This window comes from Neocloeon triangulifer, unplaced genomic scaffold, assembly GCF_031216515.1.
Source record: "Neocloeon triangulifer isolate White Clay Creek 2 clone unplaced genomic scaffold, ASM3121651v1 ptg000013l, whole genome shotgun sequence".
NCBI lineage: Eukaryota > Metazoa > Arthropoda > Insecta > Ephemeroptera > Baetidae > Neocloeon > Neocloeon triangulifer.
Window position 1 is genome coordinate 4,100,145 of NW_026775555.1, and position 21,459 is coordinate 4,121,603.

Below are 21,459 nucleotides of genomic sequence, written 5' to 3' on the forward strand. Positions count from 1 at the left end.
TTTAATTAGTGAGCCTATTTTTATTTTCAAACTTTTTCGAGCACAACTTCAATTTAAAAATTGTCATTTTTATTGTTATTATTTACCACTTATTTTAATTTATAACACAGTGCAGTGGAATTCATACAAAAATTAAATGAATTACTGCACAAAAATAAATATTTTACCAGATAAATAATTTATGTTTCATTATATTTTTCCAAATGCTCATCATTCAGGAAATTAAAAACTATAATCATTTTGCAAAAGAAACAAAAATTAACGCATAAAATGTTTTTTCTTTATAGCAGTTTTGTGGTTGTTTTGCAACGAAAAAAAATCCACCATTTTGCTTAACTGTTTAAAATGTTTAAAGCCATAATTTAAATGAAAATCTAGACAAGATTATTTCATATTTTCTAACTCCATTATTAATATCTTAGTTTTTATTATGTCTTTGAAAATTCAGTGAATTTATATAATTAATATTGTAATAAATTGGGATGAATTTTTTCCATTTTTTTTTCATATTTTTTTTTCTTTTCCAAATTATGTAGAGAAAAAAACTCTAAAATGGTTGAAAATAAAAGTTGCAACTTGGCATATCAACAGAACTGTTTTAATTGCAAATCTCCATCCAGAGCTTCAGCCGCAACCATACTAAAATTTAGCAAAACAGAATAATCGATTTTGCGCTGCGCTACTCTCAGAAGTTTCGAGAGTTCCAAATCTGCACGCAATTAATTATAAGCGCTTAATAGTCTGTATATTATCTAATTCTGACGCAAGGCGCAGTGCACAGTAAATCTCATCCTTACAAAAGTTAATGAGCCAAAATCTAATATGTACAGAGTAAACTGCTGATAGTTGGAACGGGGGGTGGGAGGGGGATAGCGTGCAAATAAATAAAGAGTCTGGTCGGCATAATCGCAAAAAAAGTAAAAAATTAGAAAATAAATATCTAAGACATTTCAGTGTGATGATCAGCAAGATATAAAGGTGGAGTAGTTTCACAATTTTGTTTGGCTCGCATCTTCTGTGATGCTTTAATTAAGTCAAGGTAGAAATTGAACTGGCGATTATATAATAAATGAAGAAATTAAGCAAACAGGAAAAATAAAAATATATTTTTTTAGAATACGGATAGAGAAATCTGTTGATAAAAGTGTAATTTTTATTACAAAAAAGGGTCCCTCATTGAATTTTGATCAGAAAAATGCAAAAATAACAATGAATTTCGTTATTGAATTTGCTTCAAAAACAGTTTCAATTTTTCAAATTTCAAAACAATTTAAAAATGTAGGTTTAATTCATAAACTTTTCAAATATTGACCAAGAACCCTGTCCAAACGACGAACTATTTAGTTTTTCAGGTAAATAAATGGCAATGGGTGTTAACCTGAACGTGCTTGTGGGTCTGGCCGCCTCGGGTGCGCCTCCAGGGGTCTCGGGGGTTGCCGGCGGCACGAGGGGTTGGTCACCACGTGCCGCCTCCGACGAGCAGACGGAGACGGAGGAGCGCGAGCGTGTCGGCCCCGCACTACCGAAACTCTTGGCGCGGCGCCGACGGCGGTGGCGTCGCGTGCGGCGTTCGGACACCTCGTCGGGGGTGGCCGGTTCGTCGACCTCGAACACCTCGAGCTCGAACGAGTCCTCGTCCTCCTCCATGAGGCGACATAGCGGCGCCCTGGTGCGTCGCGGCGACGCCACCCCGCCGCCGCCGCTGCCTATCGGGAGATCCAGTTTTTGCGCCTCACCAGCGGCCGCGCATTTCACCAGCGGAGGCGGCTCGGGGGCCGGCGGGGGGCGGCAGTCTCGGGGGCAGCGTGTTCCGCTTCTGCCATCACGAAACGCGGTTCTTCGCTCCACTCACTTTCTGATACTGCAGCGCCGTCCGTCCGAACGCCCCTGTCCTCCGCAACCCCCGCGTCGGGGCGCACGCGCCCCCTGCGCTCGCCACACCATGTGTTCGCTCGGTGGTGCAAAGTGGTCGCTGACGACCTGCCTTGGCCGTTTTTGGCACCACTAGCACCGTTTCTCGCTCTCACCGCGAGGCGCTTTCCTCGCAAGTTTTTATCTTTTACGATATTTTAAGCCTTCAACCCTTTATTTTTGACAGCAAAAGAAAAGTTTTTTTAATAATTTTTTATTAATCTGATTATACTTTTGGAAATTTTTGATACGTTAATGTTATATAACTTAATTTATATACTTCAATATAAAATTTGTTTATTCATAATTTGATAATTTTGTTTAAATATGGAATTTATCCTTATTTTTTTATTTTTAATATTATTTCTTTTTAAATTGTTCCGTGATTATTTTAATTTTCGGTTAAATTTCATCAACCTCATCGAGAATTCTAAGGTTAAAAACATTTGAAAATTTAAATAAAATTAAATTCTATGGAAGATTAAGTCTCAAACTTACTATTAGAAAAGTTAAAAAAATACTTCCATTGTTTTGGGAGATTTCTTACCTCCTGATATTGTTAAAATTAATTTATGAAATTTATATAGTTTAAAAAATTGATGTAATCAAAATTTTATTCAATTAATAAATTGTAGAATTTGATATCAAAATTATATTACATTTTTTTTTAATAATCATACCATCATTATGTTAATTTTACAATATTTATAAAGAATTCTCTTATTATAACATTTAAAAGAAAATTAAAATTCATTAAAATCGATGTATGAATATGAAAATCAAAATTACTTAAAAAAAAAACGCTTCCAGTCTCAAAACAAGCACTTGAAAATATACACAAAATTAAAGTAAATTAAGCAAAGTTCATTATGTTATTTTGACTGGAGCTCCTCTTAATTCTAATTTATAAAATTCAAAATACAAAAAAATTAATGCTGTACTCACCACCTCGACGGCGGCGGGTACTGGCGGTGCTCGTAGAGCTGGTAGGTCGGCTCTGCTTGGCCATGCTGCCCAAGGTTGGCTGCGGTCAGGGCAGCAGGTACAGCTGAGCAGCGGCGGCGGGCACACCAACGGTGAAGGCGGCCACGCGGCCATGGGACTAGCAAATCAGCCGCGCCTGAAACAAAACAAAAAAATCATCATTTTTACAAAAGAAGACAAACAAAAACGAAATCTTTGCGAATTTCAGCAAAACAGTTTAAGATTTTATGATTGAATTGTTAAGAAATTTAAAAAATATTATTAATTATGCTGTTTATTGGTCCAAATTGTTACATTACATTAAATTGTGAAAGCTTTTTTTTAATCAAATTTCAAGAGTTACTAACATTTAATTAAACTGATGTTGCTTTTTAATCGTAATTCGATCAAATTCAATCAATTTAGAAGCTGGCACTGCACCAAGGCAGTGAATTTCATTCATTTAAACTGCGGCAAACATTTCAAACAACTAAATTGAAATTTATAGAATTTTCTCCACATAGAATGCAACATTTTAAAATCATTTACTTCAAAACAGTTTGTGAAGGAGATATAATCTAGAAAAAAAATCTAATTTCTATAAAAAAAAAATCACGAGGGAATTAGAATTTATCATTAAAAATTTCAAAGTGGCATTGGTCGATGTTTTCATCAGGGAAAACTGGGCAAAACTTTCTTTTCGCGCGGGGTTGCAGAGGGATTGCAACTTTATCTGCATCCAGATAAAATTCCCAGCAAACTGGAGCAAAAAGTCACTCATTAACATTCATAATTAATGCAGCAATCGGTTCATTTCAGCCGTGCACAAATTGGAGCACATTTCCTCACGGTCTGCACGGAAACCGCACGTGAGAGAAAAGTGCATGACCCGGTGCGAACAGCCACTCGGCACCACCAAAGTAAGTTTCGAGAGCCTCTCGCGGTCAGTCGTGGCCGTAAATCGGCAGTAAAAATAATAATGATGTGCGTCCTCGCAAGCGGCCATCACGCGGCTGTCGATAAGATAAGTAGTGGCGGCGGCGAGATAATAATTCGAGCGCGCACCTGTCCGCCGGCCCATTGATGCGTCAATCGCGCGCCTGACGATTTCGACAACCTGAGCGTCGCGGAGGCCATGCGGGCTAGCCTACTTTCCATCTCGGCAGGCGGTCGCAGATGAGCTGGCCGCACAACAACAAAACTGGCCAAATTGCTCGCCGTGACTTTTCCCGACGTGAATCGCGCTTTTTTCTGCCGAGCGCCGGTTCGATGCCCCACTTACACGTAATTGCCCCGTATGCATGTGGGTGTTATTGTTGTTGCACACACATGGCTCTTATCAGCCGCCGGAACTAACTTACATGTCAAAATTATTGCATACAAGAATGGACATTGATCCGCGAACCATAACTAGAGCAGTGGCTAATTTTGAGACTTTTTTGTATCAATTTGTAGCAAAACTGTAAAGGTCAATTTATTTGAATTCTCTTAATATTTTCACTTCTTTGAAGATGAATAAAAATGAATTAATTATAGATTTGTAAAGATTTGAAAAATTGAAACCGGGCCAACCTCGTTGCAAAGAAAAAAATCAAAAGACGACTGACCCCAAAAGGCGACCTGCGGTCTGGTGGTTCTTTAAAAGCCTAGGGTTTTGTCGTGTCTAAACTGAAACTAATTGTAAGTGGGAGAAATTCATAAAAAATTAAAAACTAAAGTGAGAGAATTTCATATATAAAAAAATCATGAAATCCACCTTGTGTGTTACCATTCAATGATAAAGATCTTTGCTGGGTTATTAAATTGTTAGGTTAATTTATAAATTTAATTAATTTAAATATAACAAACTCTAAAGTTTCATGTTTCAACTATAAGCTGTTCTTTGCCATTATAAATAGGTCATTTTTTTTTAATTATATGAAAATTTAGTACTTTTTTATGAGTAATTTATCTCATTTAAATAGATCAAAAATAAATTCCGAGTCCAACGATCATTTAAAATTTCCTCTTTTTTCCTGCAAAATGGGTCACATTTTTCTTTTTGATTTTGCTTTAAATTATTTCAAAATTATACACTACATACATGCAAATCAAAACCCATAACCCATTTCTTTTCGCATGGAGAGAAAATCTGGTTTCCATTTGAGGTGAATGTGCTATTCCTGCAAAGATAAAATCTTTAGTTTTAGTTTTAGATGTTGGAGCTGATTTTGAGCAACACGATAACCTTCCACGTCATTTTAAACGAGATTTTTTTAGAGGCCGTGACCTTAAGAATTGAGGCAGGCACGCATGAAAAAATTCAAACCGCTTTTTGGAGAAATCAATAAAGCATCAACAAATTAAACTCTGAATTTGCAGTTTAAATTATAATCAAGGCTGCTTGGCAAATTCCGGTTGGTTAATTAGCATGGAATGACCCTCTCTCCACCTCCAGGGACGGTCTTCTTAATAACATCCCCAATTTGGCGTCTTTTTTAATTCCCCTGCACAAAAAAAGGTTCTCTGCCTCGCTTCGTATGCGGGTAGTATCTCCTCGAGTGAATAAATTAATTCGAAATGAGTCGTATTCTCAAGGAGCAACAAAAACGGAGTCCGAGTGCAGTTGAATTTGAATATTCAGCGCAAACTCAAGCGTTGTTTGCAACTTGTGATTCTATTCTTGGCTGGCACAGTCAGAAGAGGAAAATGAAAATTCAACACGCTTCAAGATCTCCAGATTGTTTACTTCATATTCTTGTTTCTTGTTGTTGCTTCTTCTTTTAGAAAAATCAGAAAATTAACTTGCAAATTTCAATAATAACTATTCTAATACAATTTGAAAATTTATTCATTGAATTTTCTTTCCCATTTATTGAAAATATTTTTCCTTAAAAATGCAGGACGCACGTCCAACTTCTGGTCTTCCTCATCTCTGTGTCAGGCGCAGGAAAGGAAATCGCCAGATAATTGCATTTGGCTGCCAGCTGAATAATTGATGCAGCACTCGACGTTGCGCCGGGACACATGGCACGCTGCTTTATTTATTATTACATTATCTGGGATAATTCCGCCTCTGCTCTCCAGGCCGCAGCCTCATCTCGCGAAACCGCATTATTCCGATGCACCAGCGCGTTGTTATGTGGAGCACGGCCCTTTTTCACCCCCGCCCACCCCCACTCTGATGTACACACAAAGTCAATTACGCTCGGATTTTTTTTTATATACGTGCATGCGTGCTTACGTGGCCTAGAAAAAAAATTTATACACAATCGTGCAAATGGGCGCTGGGGAGAAGGTGAAGGTGTCATTGTGTGAATGAATTACGAAGGACGCGTGATGGTTCATTCAATTATTGATTTCGGGACTCTCTTGTTACACACCAGACACAATCTACGTTTCAGCACTCTCGGCGCAGATTAACTTCTGTGACGACGCCACGGTCCGTCTTTTCTATGCCTTTGTCATAAAGAATATATTTAGTGATTTAATGAAAACTGCAATAAATTTTACTTCGTGTTGAATTTTTATTTGAAACAAATCTAGCATTTTCTGCCAAAGTTTAATTTATTTTTAATACAGTAATTTGTAGCTCGATAGAAATAAATAATGCTCTCACCCTCAAGAAGAATTGACATTTTTAAAGTCAAAATATTTTAAAATCATATTTTTCGCATTTATCTAATTTAAAGTGCTATTTATTTATAAAACATGTTAAAACAAAATATTAACAAATATCAATTTATTTTTTAATTTTAAATACCTTTTTAGTTTTTAAATTATTTTAATTCTTTTTATATATTAATGTTAATAAACTTTTATTTAAAAGTCTCTGAGAGAATAAAATTAATTGAGCTCTGATGTATCAATATAAGGAGAAATAATTTTAATATTATTATATTATCAACTCAATCAACATGTTTGGTATGTGATAAAAACTTATTTTCTTTCACTGACTTTTCAGGTCCAAATTTGCCAAATTTTAAATAGGATTTGTTTTTTATTTCCCCGAATCATAAGAGATTTAAAGCCAAGGTCATTATTAAAATGAATTGTTTGGAACTCATTTGAAGTTCATGAACCCAGCAACGCTTTTGTTATCACTCCCCCAACTATCGCACTCGCAGCACAAAATGTAAAAAAATTACTTCTAGCACATTTCCCTTCGTACTCGATCGACAATGAGCTCGGCATGACATGCAAACTTTGTGTGAAAAGAAACGGTGTGTTTATATTCACCAGCAGCACCGGCGGCTTTTGAGCGGTCGTCCTTCGGGGTTTGTTCGCCAGCAGAACAGGAGGGTGGAATTGGACACAATAGGGGCGAGTGCGTGTCTGTGCAGCCAGAAATGAAATGATAACGCGTCCCTACGGACAGAAGCAGCTCAGTCCGTCATAAATTAATCATTCTTGAACTGCAGATTTCTCTTTCAAGGAGGATAGGAGGAAAATTATCCAGACTGAGAAAATTATATTCTTGAGTTTCTTTATTTACAGAAGAGGATGCGAAAATAAACACAAGCGGCAAATTGATTTTCCAATTAATTTTCGATTGCCCTTTGGCATTCATCAACTTTGAACATGAATTTCGAATTTCCGTTAAAAGCGTCCGATAACATCATTTCAAATATTTGGGTCGCCGTTATTGCTAAATAAAAAGAACCTGTCATTCCGGAATGATTTAACAAAAATGGGGAAAACAGATACGGCAAGGTAAGGTCCCGTTTGTTTTTATCGCGACCGGCCATCTAAAAAGCGGATCATATGTGGCCTACCTAACACTACACATGGCATCAATTGCACATTCAACGCATTATCCCCGTTTTATGCATGCACGCATGGTGTAAAAGGGTTGGGGGCGGTAATTCACCGGCCCTTGGATTTTGTTTGGGTCTCGTGCATGCATAATGCAAATCAACACAGGGATGACGTGTTGCACCAACAAGTGTAAACAAAAGGTGCTTTTTTAATGCCAATCGATTTCAGCCTCATGACATTGTTAAAAAAAAGTTCAAATTAATGAGGAAATTTTGATAGTGACAATGACAAAAATTGTCCTTTTAACCATAAAATTGGGATAAATATGAAATTTATCTGCAACAAAAATTATTAAAAATGTCAGTTGTATGATAAATTTAGCCAAAATATGGAAAAATTTCACGAACTTATCCAAATTGTAATTTAAAAATAAATTTTTATAGTTCTAAAAACTTGGATAAATTGCAATTTCTAAATTTTCAACGATTTTAACTTGTTCTAAATATGTTCATTTTTTACATAAAATTATAAATAATGAACAGAATCATGAAAATTTTGGTTGCAGGAAAGATGCCAGTGAAAAACGGGCAAACTCGACGGCAGCACAAGCAGGTTGCGAACGATCATGTGACATTTTGCCCGGGGGGTACATCACCGCATAATATGGCACTTCACTCATCGCCGCTGACGCTTATCACTCGGCAATATTACGCAGATAAGAGCGAGCGCGCTCAAGCCCGGCGAACACACCAATTCAAATGTTTGCCAGCGTGAATAATGTGCGCGACCGAGAGGGAGCGTATTATGTATTTGCTGAACTTTGGCGTCGCGCGCGCCGAAGAGGAAAAAGCTGCAATAGCTGCTGGCGGGTTAAACCCTTCCTGTTTGCACCGTTTGAATGTCAAATGCGCAGAAAATCGAGTCTCTTCGTATCTCGTTTATCGCAACCGAAAAGGGTGTGCGAAAGACGCGGTGATGCGCAAAAATCACAACCTTTTATTATCTTTATTTGATTTGTTAATTTTTTTTTTAAATTTTGTTGGGGAAAAAATCGACGCTATTGGTCAAGATTGAATGGCGTCACACAAAATCTCCACAAGTTGAGATAACACATGTGAGGAAAATTTTGTCATATTCCTTCAGATTCGTCCTTTCTATTGAGTTGAATGCAATTGAGAGGATCAGAGCACGCCTTGGAATGGCCTTGGAGATAAAATTAATTCCGCAGACCACGACACCTGATAACAGCAGCTAGCAAAAGGAAAACGATCGAGGAACAAAACAACATTGAGGAAAAGTTGACGTTAACTAAATAAAAATTAAGTGTTTTTAATGCCAAAAATGTTTAATAAGAAAATTTTTAGAATACTGCAATGGAATTCCAAATTATTCCAATATTGTAATAATTTAACAATAGCTTTGATATTTCAAGCAGGTTTTAAGTATGAAAATAATGTCTTTTCACCCCCATCGCTAGTGTACAGTTTTTTTCTATACTTTGAGAGTCTAAATCTAGCCAGAAAATATTGCTGCACTTCTTGAAATCAAAAGTTATGATTTATTCTAAGATGGGAGAAAAAAAGTGGAATTTAATTAATTTCAACTTACAGACACAAAGAAGGGATGAGCAAATAGAAATTATGTTCATACTTGAAACATTAAACAAAAGTTAAAATCTTGGAATTCATTACAGAATTTCAAGTTTTGGCCCTAACTTTTGAACAGAATCGCTTTAATTTTGAAATAAAATCTAGCTTCTTACTTGAAAAAAAAAAACTAAAATTAAACTATATATTATCGTGTAACAGTCACATGAAAGGACGTAATTGCGGTTGAGTTTCAACTTCCTTTACTTTTACTGCAGCCAAAATAAAGTACTTGAGCTCAAATTAAACATGAAAAACTTTAACTTCCCGCGGATGAGATTAGACTTTTTCAGCGTGCCTGATAAAAAAAAACCAAGCACACAAGTGCAACTAGCTTTTTCCCCAAACGAGCGAGAGGCAAAAGTTTGTCTGCTGCAGTGGCATAAAAATAAAAATTGCAGCCGCAGTGAGGAAGCAAATAGGTCAGCCAGTGCAAAAATCAAGCGCGCCGACATTGAGAATTGATCAGCGCCGCTCGAGCTGCACTTTTTTCACGGCAGAGTTCCTGTCCTCAAAGTGGCGGCTAATTGGCCAAGGCCCGACAGGAACGGCTGCTGACACAATAAAATTACGGAGCAAAACACAATACGTCAAGAAAAGGAGGAATTAACGCTTGATTGTATAAAATAAGGAAAATGTTTAACAATTATCCATTTCAAAAATTGGATTATATAATCAAATAACACATTTTTTTTTCATATCATCAATAATTAAATTTGACCTTTGATAAATTTTTACATATTGAGGAATTTTGACATAAAAACCACTTTTGTGGTATTGCTGTGAGCTCTTTGGGAAGATTCTATATTATCTCTTCAGAAATTTATCTTCCTTCTGCCTCCTGTCGCCTAAATTTATTTGAAAATTTTAATTGATCATTTCAGATGAGATTAATTTCTTAAAATAAATATTATTTTCAAGGGGCCAAAATGGATCATTTATATTTAATATATTTGAAAATATTTTAATGTAATAAATATTTAAAAATTTCGAATAAACAAAAAGACTTATAAGCATTTATATTAAAAATAGAAATATTAATTAAAAAAAAAACTTGAGCCTATACAAAAATACAATTCCAAATCTAAGCTGAATAAAGTCTTTTTATATAATAAGATCTACCAGAATTGTTAATTTTTTTTAATTTAATTGGTCTGGAACGCCAGTAATTTGCTACACATTCGTGTTTGAGCGCGCAAAAGCAATCAGAGCCGGCGCCCTCATGGAAAATAATAGATAGCCACGCGGACGAGCCGAAATGTAAACATTGAACTGTGAAGCTGTCAAAATGTTGTTGCTTGCTTTCGGCGTGGTGGTCGATTGCGCACACAATATGGTCCATCAATAGGTAGGTGGTTGCGGGTCGGCTGTCAGCGATTCTTGGCGCGTCTGTCTGACGAGCACATAGCGGTGTGTGTATTTATTATTTCTAGTCCCTTGACATGGCACGTCAGTCGATACTTATTGTTATTTCATGCACTACATGAAGAGAAAGAAAGAAGACATGCCAGCGGAGCTGGATAATGGAATTGTGGTGCACTTTGAACAGGTGAAAAAGATTTTGTATTCAATCTCGTGCGGCGTGTTCGCCACTTGAACAAATTTTTTTTCAGAATAACACCTGTACTGATAAAAAGGTATAATTTTTTTAACTCAACAAGATCCTCTGTTCATATATGAATTAATTCAATCCATATAAAAATACAAATTTTTATATACTTTTTACGAATTCATTCGCGTGCAAGGTCCGACACGAGCCCAGCACGCCTGATAGCGGCGACAAAGTTTCGCCGGGCGAAAGCGAGAGTGGCTGCGCGATGCCCTTAATTGCAATTCTCGCTAAGAAGTGATATATAGACACTCGTGACACGAATTGCAAACGCCTTATTTCTTTCGCGAGTACAATTTGGCCGCGTGTTTACTCTCGCGCGATCGTAATCCAGGGTCGTGAACTCAAAAGTCCAGACAAAGCCTCGTTGACACCACCAATTTGCTCTCGTATTGCACCAAATCATAATTTAAGGACGCACACGCACGTCTCTTCTCTGCTCGAGTTTTAAATCATGCAAGTTATTGGTCCGGGAATTTTAATCGGTCCTGATTGCTGATAGGCTCCAGACAACTTAAAATTAGTGCCACATTGAAGAGTGTCATGAACTGGAAGTGTAAATCAGACGTAATATTCATGTGGTGATCTGATTTAAAATCAGCGTTTCCTCGATGGGTTTTGTGAGTTGTTTTTTTAAAAAATACATTCTCCTGTTCTACATGTTTTGGCTGCCATAATTCGTAAGGTTTCAAATAATTTTGACAAGAATTTAGAACGAAAATCAATGTTTTGAAAATATTTTTCTTTCAAATTAAATTTTTTTGCACAATTCTTTAAAATTACGATTTTACACAAACATTTTCAACACAAAATTTTATAATTAAATTCAAACGTTTTTTTAGACACATTAATAATTATAATAATTTTGGTCATTTGGACATGAATCTATACAAAAATCTATTTAATTTTTTTTTTCAAATTGACACTTTTTCATGCAATTATTTTTTATCTTGTAAAAAAACTCATAAAACCCGTCGAGGAAAATCCGATTTCAAATTCAAATCACTAAGAATCAACCCCCGATTGTGAAAATGTACCACAAAATAGACATAATGATTGTTTTCATCTTTAAAAATGGCGATAAATTTAAGTAAATTAATTTTTAAATTAGATCAATTTCTACTTCAAAATTAAATTAAAGATTAATGTGTACAAAGATAAAAAAAGAGTAGTTTATTGTTAGTTTTTCAATTTAATTTATTTTAAATATCAAAAAAGAAAAATATTAATTTTCCTTAATTTAATTTTTTCATTATTAACTTATCTTGCAGCTGTTAAATTGAGGGAATACATAATCTCTCGCCTAATTTAATTATTCAGAACAATTGCAATCTTTTTTTCTCTATTATTTCTCCTCCCTCATACGGATCTAACTTGACCTTGACAACACCCCTGGCATTAATTTTTATGGCTCATGAATTAGGAGAAGTCGGCGCGCGGCTGCACGGATTCATTTATTCCGCTGTGGCGCGCGCTGCGGTCGCGGGTGGTCGCGAGATAAGAAGAATTTGCGCAATTCCCGTGACGGAAAGGGCGGTTCAGCGCACGAATGCAAATATTTGGAAATGGCTGCGGCATTGATAATTCAGCGAGGCAGCTCTTTTGTGTGTGTGAGTGAGTGATGCGCCTTTCGAATCGAGCAGGCCAAATGCGTGCGGCTGATAAGCTTCCCGGCAGCACGGCGACCTGATAAAAGCCGCAAGATAATCGAAAGCAGCACTGCCGGCGAGCAAACAGCTACAGCCTTTTTCGGTCTTTCCTGCTGCAGAAACGCTTACGCAAATGACTGCCTTTTCATGGACCACTGCAAACATATTTATTTTATTTACGCGAGAATAGCAAAATTGCACAATAGAATATTATATTACTTTGAATATTCATCATGAAGAAGTGAGCGGGAAAAACCCGAATGTATTTTCGAAACCTATTTTTTGTTTTAGAAAAACTGGATATTGGTCGGTTAAGTCGGGCTGGTTAGATTTCCACACCAAGAAGAACGAACGCAAACAAAAACTTGAAAAAAATGACTCATTTTAAGACCCAACTTATATTTTGAGTGTTTTTTTTTATCTCATTTACTTTTGCACATGACAATTATTCATTCGATGCAAATAACTCGTTCCTTCTTTAATGGTGAGAATAAATGAAGGCTAAAATTTTAAGAATCACACAATTGCATTAATTCTGTAATTAGACATTTACACGTAGATTTGTAATAATTTTATTGGGGCTGAATGAAACCCACCCTAAACCTTAAGTATCAAGCAAACTAACTGATTAAGAATCACATGAATGATACAGGCTTTTATTGAATTGAAAAAAAAATGACGAATTTGTATTTCACTTTTAATAATATTTTTTTCATTATTAATTATTCTTTTTCTTTATATTGGTTAAAAATCCTTATTTTAACAATTCCTATATTTAAGAGAACTTTTTGGATTGAAATTTTTCAAAACCAGATCCAAACAACTCCTTAATGTAACTCCCAATTAAACCGTTTCTGGGGCAAAATTTCGCAATCGTACCACTAACCTTTGTTGCATAGCAATTAGCACATGACAATGGCGACCGGGACTTGCTTACTGAGAAAAATAATGAGTCACACTCTTACATGGCGTATTACACCGACCACAACTTTTCTCCTTTTGCCACCGACTCGAGGCAAATTTTTTTTTTCCTTCTGACCAAGCTCCTCAATGACTGACATCGTGCCAAGTCTCGGTTTAAAAAAAACGCAAATAGAATTTTAAACATTCAACTCTCGCATTTTTTGACGATTTTGTCACGGCCGCTATTTATTATAACGCTTCACTTTGGAATTCGCTCAAAAAACGAGAATATTTTGGAAGGAGTTTGGCAAAAAGTGAGCCGTCGACGCTAGACATGTGATGCAAAAAGAGACGACGCACGAAAAATGAGATCTCCAGCTCCGACAAGAGCGGCGTACCTGCGCGGAATATCAAATGATTCTAGAGGAATTGTTTGGAAAACGTGCCCGAGCACATCAAAAGCCGGGCAATTAGTCTGCTGGAAATTGCAAACAAGCGGAAAATGCATCTAAACAGACGTTTCCGAGCCAGATTGCTGCTAAAGCAAAACATTGAGAGCCTCACCAACACTTTTCGTTCTGTTTAATTGGACGTTTATTGCGTTCCAGTCTCTCTTTATGAGGGGCACTAAAGTTTTCCAGGCGTTGTGTAAACAAAAGATCCAAGACTCGGAGAGAAAAAACAATTCAATGCTGCTGGATTAATGAATCAAGATGGGTTAGATTAGATTCTTGTGTTCAATTTTGAATTGGAGTGTGTTTTAGAAAAAGACATCTTTAATTTCAAACGATGGATTTTTTTACAAATAATTTGAGCCCATAGGAAATTGTTTTGTTTGTTGTTTAAAAAAATGCATTAATAAATCTCTTTTTATGACTTTAGTAGAATAATAATTATGCATTATTATAAATTAAATTTTTAGAATTATATTAATGAAGTTAAAATTTAGGAAATATATTTTTTATTTTGTTTTTTTGTGTGTATATTCCATGTTCATGAAATGGTCAAAGACCGTGACCGAAACTGGTTGAATAAAAACAATTTTTTCGACGAGGATAAGCCTGATCTCTTATTTTCCATGATCATCCTAGACAGTCAATTTCTTCAAACAAAAACTACATTGTTCTGATTTCATTGTTGGAGCAACTCAATATTTAATGAAAATATATTTATTATTTAAATTAGTGTCTGGAGTCTAAGACCGTGCTGGGCTAAGTAAAAATAAAATCACTGAGGCAAAAACATGACAAAAATCAAGGGCAATGTTATAATTTTGTCCCAATAATTAAAAGCACTTAATGAGACACCCGATTTGTCATTTGTATCTCTGTCACATTATCTAACAGCCGATCAATGCGTAATCAGGGCAAGGTTTTTCCATGGGGAGGAAAAGAACAATTTCGCTCGACTCACCAGCGCGATGGTTGATGTGGCGGGTGCGTTTTGCTGGGGCGGCATGACTGTCCGGGCTAATCAAGTGGAGCGGGCCCGGAGGCGGAATGCGGCGTGTAATGAGGCGTGGTCGCCTTGCGCTGATTGTCCACCCACACCTGGTCAGGCACACGACTCCTCGCACTAGGCACCGTTTCGCTCAGGTGGAGAACACCGACTGAGCGGGCGAGCACCGCACAGTCACGCTGATACCGCGGCGCGGCCTTTTCATTTGCAGCGGTGCGCGCGCGCAATGTTTTGTCTCATTATCAACCGGCGCCGAGCTGCTATTGCCCCTGACGGCAAGGGTGGAATTGGGGTGGAACAGGGCCAGATTCGCAGAGTGCGGAAGGAGGAAATTGCCGGACGGACGCGCGCCCGGGGCACACGCGTTTAGCCTTTGACCCGGCGCCCTATCTGCCGAAATTTGAATTTAAAAAGGAAAAGAAAGATTGTGTTTCAATTACATATTTCAATTTTTGCCCACAGTTTTATTCAGATTTCGACAGTTATAATAATTTAATTAAAAACGGATGAATATAAGTCACATTTTTTATGATTTAATCAAAATTTTTGGCTTAAACGGCATAAAATTATCTTTAATCATTCTTTTATACGGTAAAAAAATTCATTTTATTCTGCACATCTCTTATGTTATGTGATAATTTTGGCTTTATTTCCCTTGGAGAACAACAAAAAAAATATTAAGAAAAAATATAATAAAAGCAAAAATTTGGGAGCTTATTTTTCAATTATAAAAATTAAACATATTCACATGCTAAATTAGATTATGGGAATAGCCAGAACTAAATTAGCATTTGAATATCCCTCATGTTTTCTATAGAAATTGCAGATAACACACATTATTTTCCCCTCAACAAAAAGTACAATTTTTTTAGATTAAAATTTAAAATTTTATGATTTTAAATCAATTTTGTTTTTTATTCTTCACAACTGAAGTAAAAAATATTATGAAAGTAATTTTGGTTATCTATTTTTTTTTTTAGTTGCAAATTAAGATTTTATCTGTACCGAAAGGCAAATCTCTGCCTATATCAAGCTACATAATTAGAATATTCAAAAATTGAAAATTAAAACTACAAACAAAATTTGAGTTGAAAAAATACATGTACATAATAATGTCTTGAAAAGTTTTTCAAAAAAATTATTGATGTTAAATTTTAAGAAAATAAAACATTATTTGAAGTCTAAAAGAAGATTAATTTTATCAACACTGAAAAAGCACTAAATCCTCATCTTTTTATATTATGCTTATATCTTTAAGGCTTTAAAAATCAGAATTTACTTTTCTGCTCAAAATCACCATTTTTTAGTAAAGGAAAGATTTTCTTCAAATTTTAAAACTCACCTACTATCTTATCTCTTTAAATAAACCGCCATCCACAATGATAATTTTATAAACGTGTAATCATTTACGTCACAAAATGGCAATCCGGGAGGGGATTTTGTGGAATCTGACCAACCCATTTTGCAGGTGACTAACTCGATAATATATTATTCACGCTCTACCAGAAATTTTCTGTTAAAAAAAAAATTACCAAAAAAAAACTTTGTATAGACACGGGAAGAAAGCCAGTGTCGGCCTTGTGGCGTTTTACGCGGGCTGTTTTGTTAGCACAATAAATATTTGAACGCCGTTTTGTCTCCGGAGATTGAGCGGCACTCTCGAACTCACATAATAATGCTCACGCACCTACCTCAGTCAGGAGGACTCAATTTGCCGGCTGTTCCATTCCGCGCTGCTCGCCAGGGAAAACAAAGTCACTCAAAACTCGGCGAAAGAGAAAGAGAGAGAAGAGCCTGCGAAGAAGAAGCAGGTCCAAATTAGTAAAAGGCAATCACAAGAGAGACGCGGAGAGGCTTTGACCTTTTCACTAAAAAAGGTTGCAGGCCGGCAATGGCATTTGCGATTTCTATAAGCAAATGCCCAACCAAATGTCAAACCATGAAATTCTGTATAATATAAAAAAAATCAGACTATAGATGTCAATAATTTTTTGATTGGTGATATCAAAAATAAAAAACTCTCAACAACTTTTAGATTAAACAAATATTTTTATGTAAAATTGAATAAAATTTTTTACACGGAAATGAAGAGACTTTTCCTTGTTGCAGATATTGTTTTGATTTCAACAACAAATGCGAACAAATGGCTTTAGCAGTTTCTGTCACGGTCTGCAACCCTATTTCATGGGCAAGAAAAAAATCATCAACATTGAAAAGCACCACATTTTAACGTAAAAATTTAAATCTTAATTCTACGATAACAATTTAATTACCAATCTATTGTGGTGCATTTTTTTCAATTTCATTGACTTTTTTGTATTTTTCTTACTCAAGACCATGACTGAAACTGGTAATGCTATTTGTTTTTGAATAAAAAACAATATTTACAACGAGGAAAAGACTGATCTCTTCATTTCCATGATCATATCCTCGAGTGTCAATTTCATCAAAAAAATTTTGTATACATGTAATTTAAATTTTGTTTCATCTTAAAGGAAGATCGAATTGGAAAATTAAAATTCTAAACCTCAAGATAAAAGTGATTGATCCTTTTTTTGTCGAATTTTTCAGCAGGATGTTTGATAAATACAATCTTTGGAGGAAAGTTAAGCATATCACTTCCTGTGCTGGTGCAAAAGCGATCGCGAATTCTCAAAATAAATAAACTGCTTTGCGCCATTAAACGGCGCCAGTGCTTTCACGTCAGTTTATTTCTGCCAAAGGCACCCAACCGAGTTTTAACCTCTTTTTGTATATCTTTGGTTTTTGAACAGCAGGTGTGCAAAAGTTGTGCGATTAAACGCATTTCCTGATAAATGCACAAAGTCGGGTGGTTCTGGAACGGCTTGATTAAATTGGTGCGAGGGTAAATAATTTCGAACCCTCCTCAGCCAGACGCTGTGCGGATTTTTAATCAATCTGTTTTCCGTCCCGTGGCCAACGAAATTGCTTGCCGGCTCTGGAAGATAAATCTTGCAGTGTCTGCCCGAGTTATTAATTGATTGTCGCACGCTGCACGCAATTCCTATGTATTCGAAATTATGACCACATATTTTCAATCAAAGGATTATTTTTGTGTGTTGTTGAGAATAATTTGCGTGTGAAAGAAATTTTCAAATGATTAATGGAGGAATTTTTGAAAGAAAAGCTTTTGCTTGAGTTTGTTTAACAATGGAGTTGTGAGTAACCAAAGTGTCGGAGGAAAAATTGCATCTAATTAATAATGGACGAGGAATGGAAGTTTGATTGGCACGTGACAGTGGCGCTGATCAATAAAGTAGTGCAGGAGAGAAAAGCGGCAGGAAAATGCGGATGACACACGTGAATGAAATTAGGGCGCGGCCGCAAAGAGGCATTTTTCCGGGCGGACCGATTCTTCTCGAGTCAATTTTTTCTCGGAAGTTATCGCCGTGCGAAAAGGATTCGCCGTGAGAGCGGACAAGGGACACGCCCAAGCTGCCGGCGCAACCCTTTCATTAATGAGATCTCTGTTTTACAAATTTCGCGGCACGCCATGGTGCAGCAAACATTTTGCGTGAGCTCTTTTTTTTCAGATATTGCTATTCCCGGTGCTGATAGGCGAATCAAAAATAATCACCATTAGCTACAATTTACAATATTTTATGGATAACGTTTGCTTTTCTCGTTGTTAAATTCATAAAACCATAAATTTTTCTGAATTATTTTTCAACTTTTGATCAATGTGAATATTGATTGAAAAGGAAAATTTGGAAATAAAATCACATCACCAAAATTTGAAAATGACCAGTTTCACCGCTTTTTCTAATATCAATCACATAATTGTTTAGGAAATAAAAATTAATATTTCCTGCGATGTTAAAATTGATACATAAATTGACGCGTCTGGTACTTTTTTTATTTAAAAACTGGCTGATATTAGAAAAAAGCAGGTAACTTTTCAATGACCAACCTTGCATTATAATTTTATAAAAATATTTTATTCTTGAGAATGTGGCAGAACATACAAAATAACACAATTAATAATAATTGCAAATTAACGTGTTCTTTTCTATTAGACTGTGTAAAATTTTTACAGAGATCGACATGAAATGTGAAGGAAAAATTATTTGGATACTTTTTTAAGTAGTTAATTTAATTTTTTTTTTAAATTAAATTTTATTCAGTGTAATTTATTAATAATATTGTTAAAACCTCTATTCAGCTGAGAAATAAAATTGAAGGTACGCCTAAAGTGCCTCATTTAAAAAATAAACGAAGTTTTTTTTAAAATGGAAAAGTAATTTACCAACTCATATTTTCATTGCAGATTTGTTGATTAGATTTGACTATTGTAATAATTAGCCTTAGAATAAAAATCCAGTTTTTCATTATTAATTTAGCTGCAATTTTTATACCACATAATAATAAAACATAACTAATTACGTTTAATTATTTAACAAAAATAAAGCATAATATTCCATTTAAGTCGAGTCTGATCTGATCAAATAAGCAAAAAAAATCCATTAAAAAATTAATGCTTAAAAGTAATTACTATAAAATAAAAAATATCAAGAGAAAAATAAATAATAATTTAATTATAACTAATTTGTTTTTACTCCGAATTGCGCAAATTTTGACTTGATTGTTGCATTTTTTTATATTTATAACTTTTTTATACAAACAAATTTGGTAGTTTAATCTTTTCCGCCTGATTTTACTGTTTATATCGGTAGGAGCGCAATTAAATTCAAAATCAACTTGGGGGACATAAAACAAAATACATTATTTTATCGCATTGTGCTTGAGCTGCAAACAATTAAGTAAGAGCTCCTCCATGCTGCCAGCAAAAAGGAGAAAAAAAATGCTCCGGTTGAGTACCAAAACATGGCGATTTGCGTCCAACCTGTCGGCGACACAGGACATCCTTGACGCCGCCTCAAAGAACAAGCATAAAAGGCAGAGAGAGGGAAAAATAAATAGAAAAAAAGGAGCAGCTGATCGAGTGCACGTGTCCTTAGCCGAGCACTGCTTTCACTAGCAGTCGGTAAGACTCAAACTAAAAAAAAAAAATGACATAAGCAGAACAACGCGACCGCTGACTGTATTTTAGTCTAACACTTTCACTTTCCGAGCCGCGCTCCTCCAGCATTATCAGCTCCCAAAACATTTGATAGTTTTTTTATTCGGACGTTTTTAATTCACGTGGGAAGAAATCGATTTTGTTGTTTTCATTGTGACAGGGAGAGATTAACTTACTGTCATGAATTTCTGTCCTGAAATATGCGGGAAGAGCACGCGATCGTTTTTTTTCTCGCCTCTTTGCAACAGTTTGAAATTGTCGTGCAACCTTGCCACTTTGGTCCAATTTTCGAAAGCAACATGTTGAAAAATCACTTTTACTCTTTATTTTATAATTTTACAAATTATACTTTTTTCTGAATTAAAATATAAATAAAAAAGATTTTAATAAATTAAAAGGGACTGCTAGATTATTTTTTAATGCTTTCTGCTTATTTTATTTGAATATTTTAATTAAATATAAAAATATTGTATTTTAAGACAAGGAATTATAATTTTTTTTATGAAATCCCTAAGTGCCAAAAGGTTTCGTAACTACAACTTTTCGAACCTCTATAATTGATTGCTTGGTTAATTTTTTTATATTATCTAATTTAAAAGCAGATTTATTTATTTTTGCATTCTAAAAACCAAAATTGTAATTTCTGCAACAAAATGAATGATTTAAGTTAAAATTCAAAATTTTCTAAGATCGTTTGATTATATAAAAAAGGACAAAGAAATTAGTTTTATTTTTTACAGATTGCTTCTTGCTTTTTCCTTTAAAAATATTCTTTATGTTAGTTATTAATTTAAATTTTTCCCTTCATCCTTTATATAATTGAAGATTACACCATGGCTCTATTGATGGAAAGAGCGGTATGAAAAATAGCTTTTATTTCCGTGTCTCCCGTGAAGGATTAAAAATAGATGGAATCCCTGTTTGAATGAACAGTTTGCCGCATGTGAATGAACAACACAAGCCTATTGTTGGCGATGAGGTGGGAAAGCAAAAGAATCCAAAGCAAACAAATGAGTCAACCTTGATTGTGTCATATCATTATTTGCACTCTCCTGTCAAAAGCTAAAAATACTCCTGACGTTTAATTTAAAATAATTTTCTTTTCTGTAAAATAATGATTGAGTAGAAATAAATTACAAATCGACAGCTAATTTTGCCGTCACAGGTGAAATAATATGACCAGATGAATTAAAAAGTTAAATGGTTGCGGCACAATTTAACGTTATTGCAAATGACCCCCTCATCCTTTCGCCAGCAGCTCTCGTCAGACGAGGCGTCTGGTCTGCTTTGCAACGAAAATATTCGCCGAACGGAGCAGCCAATTTTACAGGCAGTTCCATTGTGCCTTAGAGCCGTCCTTGCAAAGGGTGGAAAGTGGAAAATTGATTTGAATTACCTCTCGTGTCGGCGGAAAAGTGCGCAAATCCAGGACAACCAGCAGGAGAAACAAACACAAACACACCTTCCTCGGGCACATGAGCGAAAAATCAACCTGCCTGGCTCGTTCGCGGTTTTCCCAGAGACCCAGATGGCACCACCGTC

General features: G+C 35.5%; 1 protein-coding gene across 8 annotated transcripts in view; it reads right to left on the minus strand.

Annotated features, from left to right (window-relative positions):
• The window catches only part of LOC132199079 (probable phospholipid-transporting ATPase IM), a 43,669-nt gene extending 22,237 nt beyond the window's left edge, over positions 1-21,432 (minus strand). For 4 of the 8 annotated variants that reach the window (XM_059623524.1, XM_059623522.1, XM_059623523.1 and 1 more), the window contains exon 1: positions 1,379-1,835. In XM_059623524.1, the coding sequence (XP_059479507.1) occupies positions 1,379-1,647 (269 nt within the window). In that variant the 5' untranslated portion in view covers positions 1,648-1,835. Of the gene's footprint in view, positions 1-1,378; positions 1,836-2,856; positions 3,032-14,831; positions 15,036-16,563; positions 16,671-21,313 lie in introns of those variants that run through there. The other 4 variants (XM_059623526.1, XM_059623528.1, XM_059623527.1 and 1 more) reach the window with 4 other exon arrangements.
• Positions 21,433-21,459: the final 27 nt, after the last annotated feature.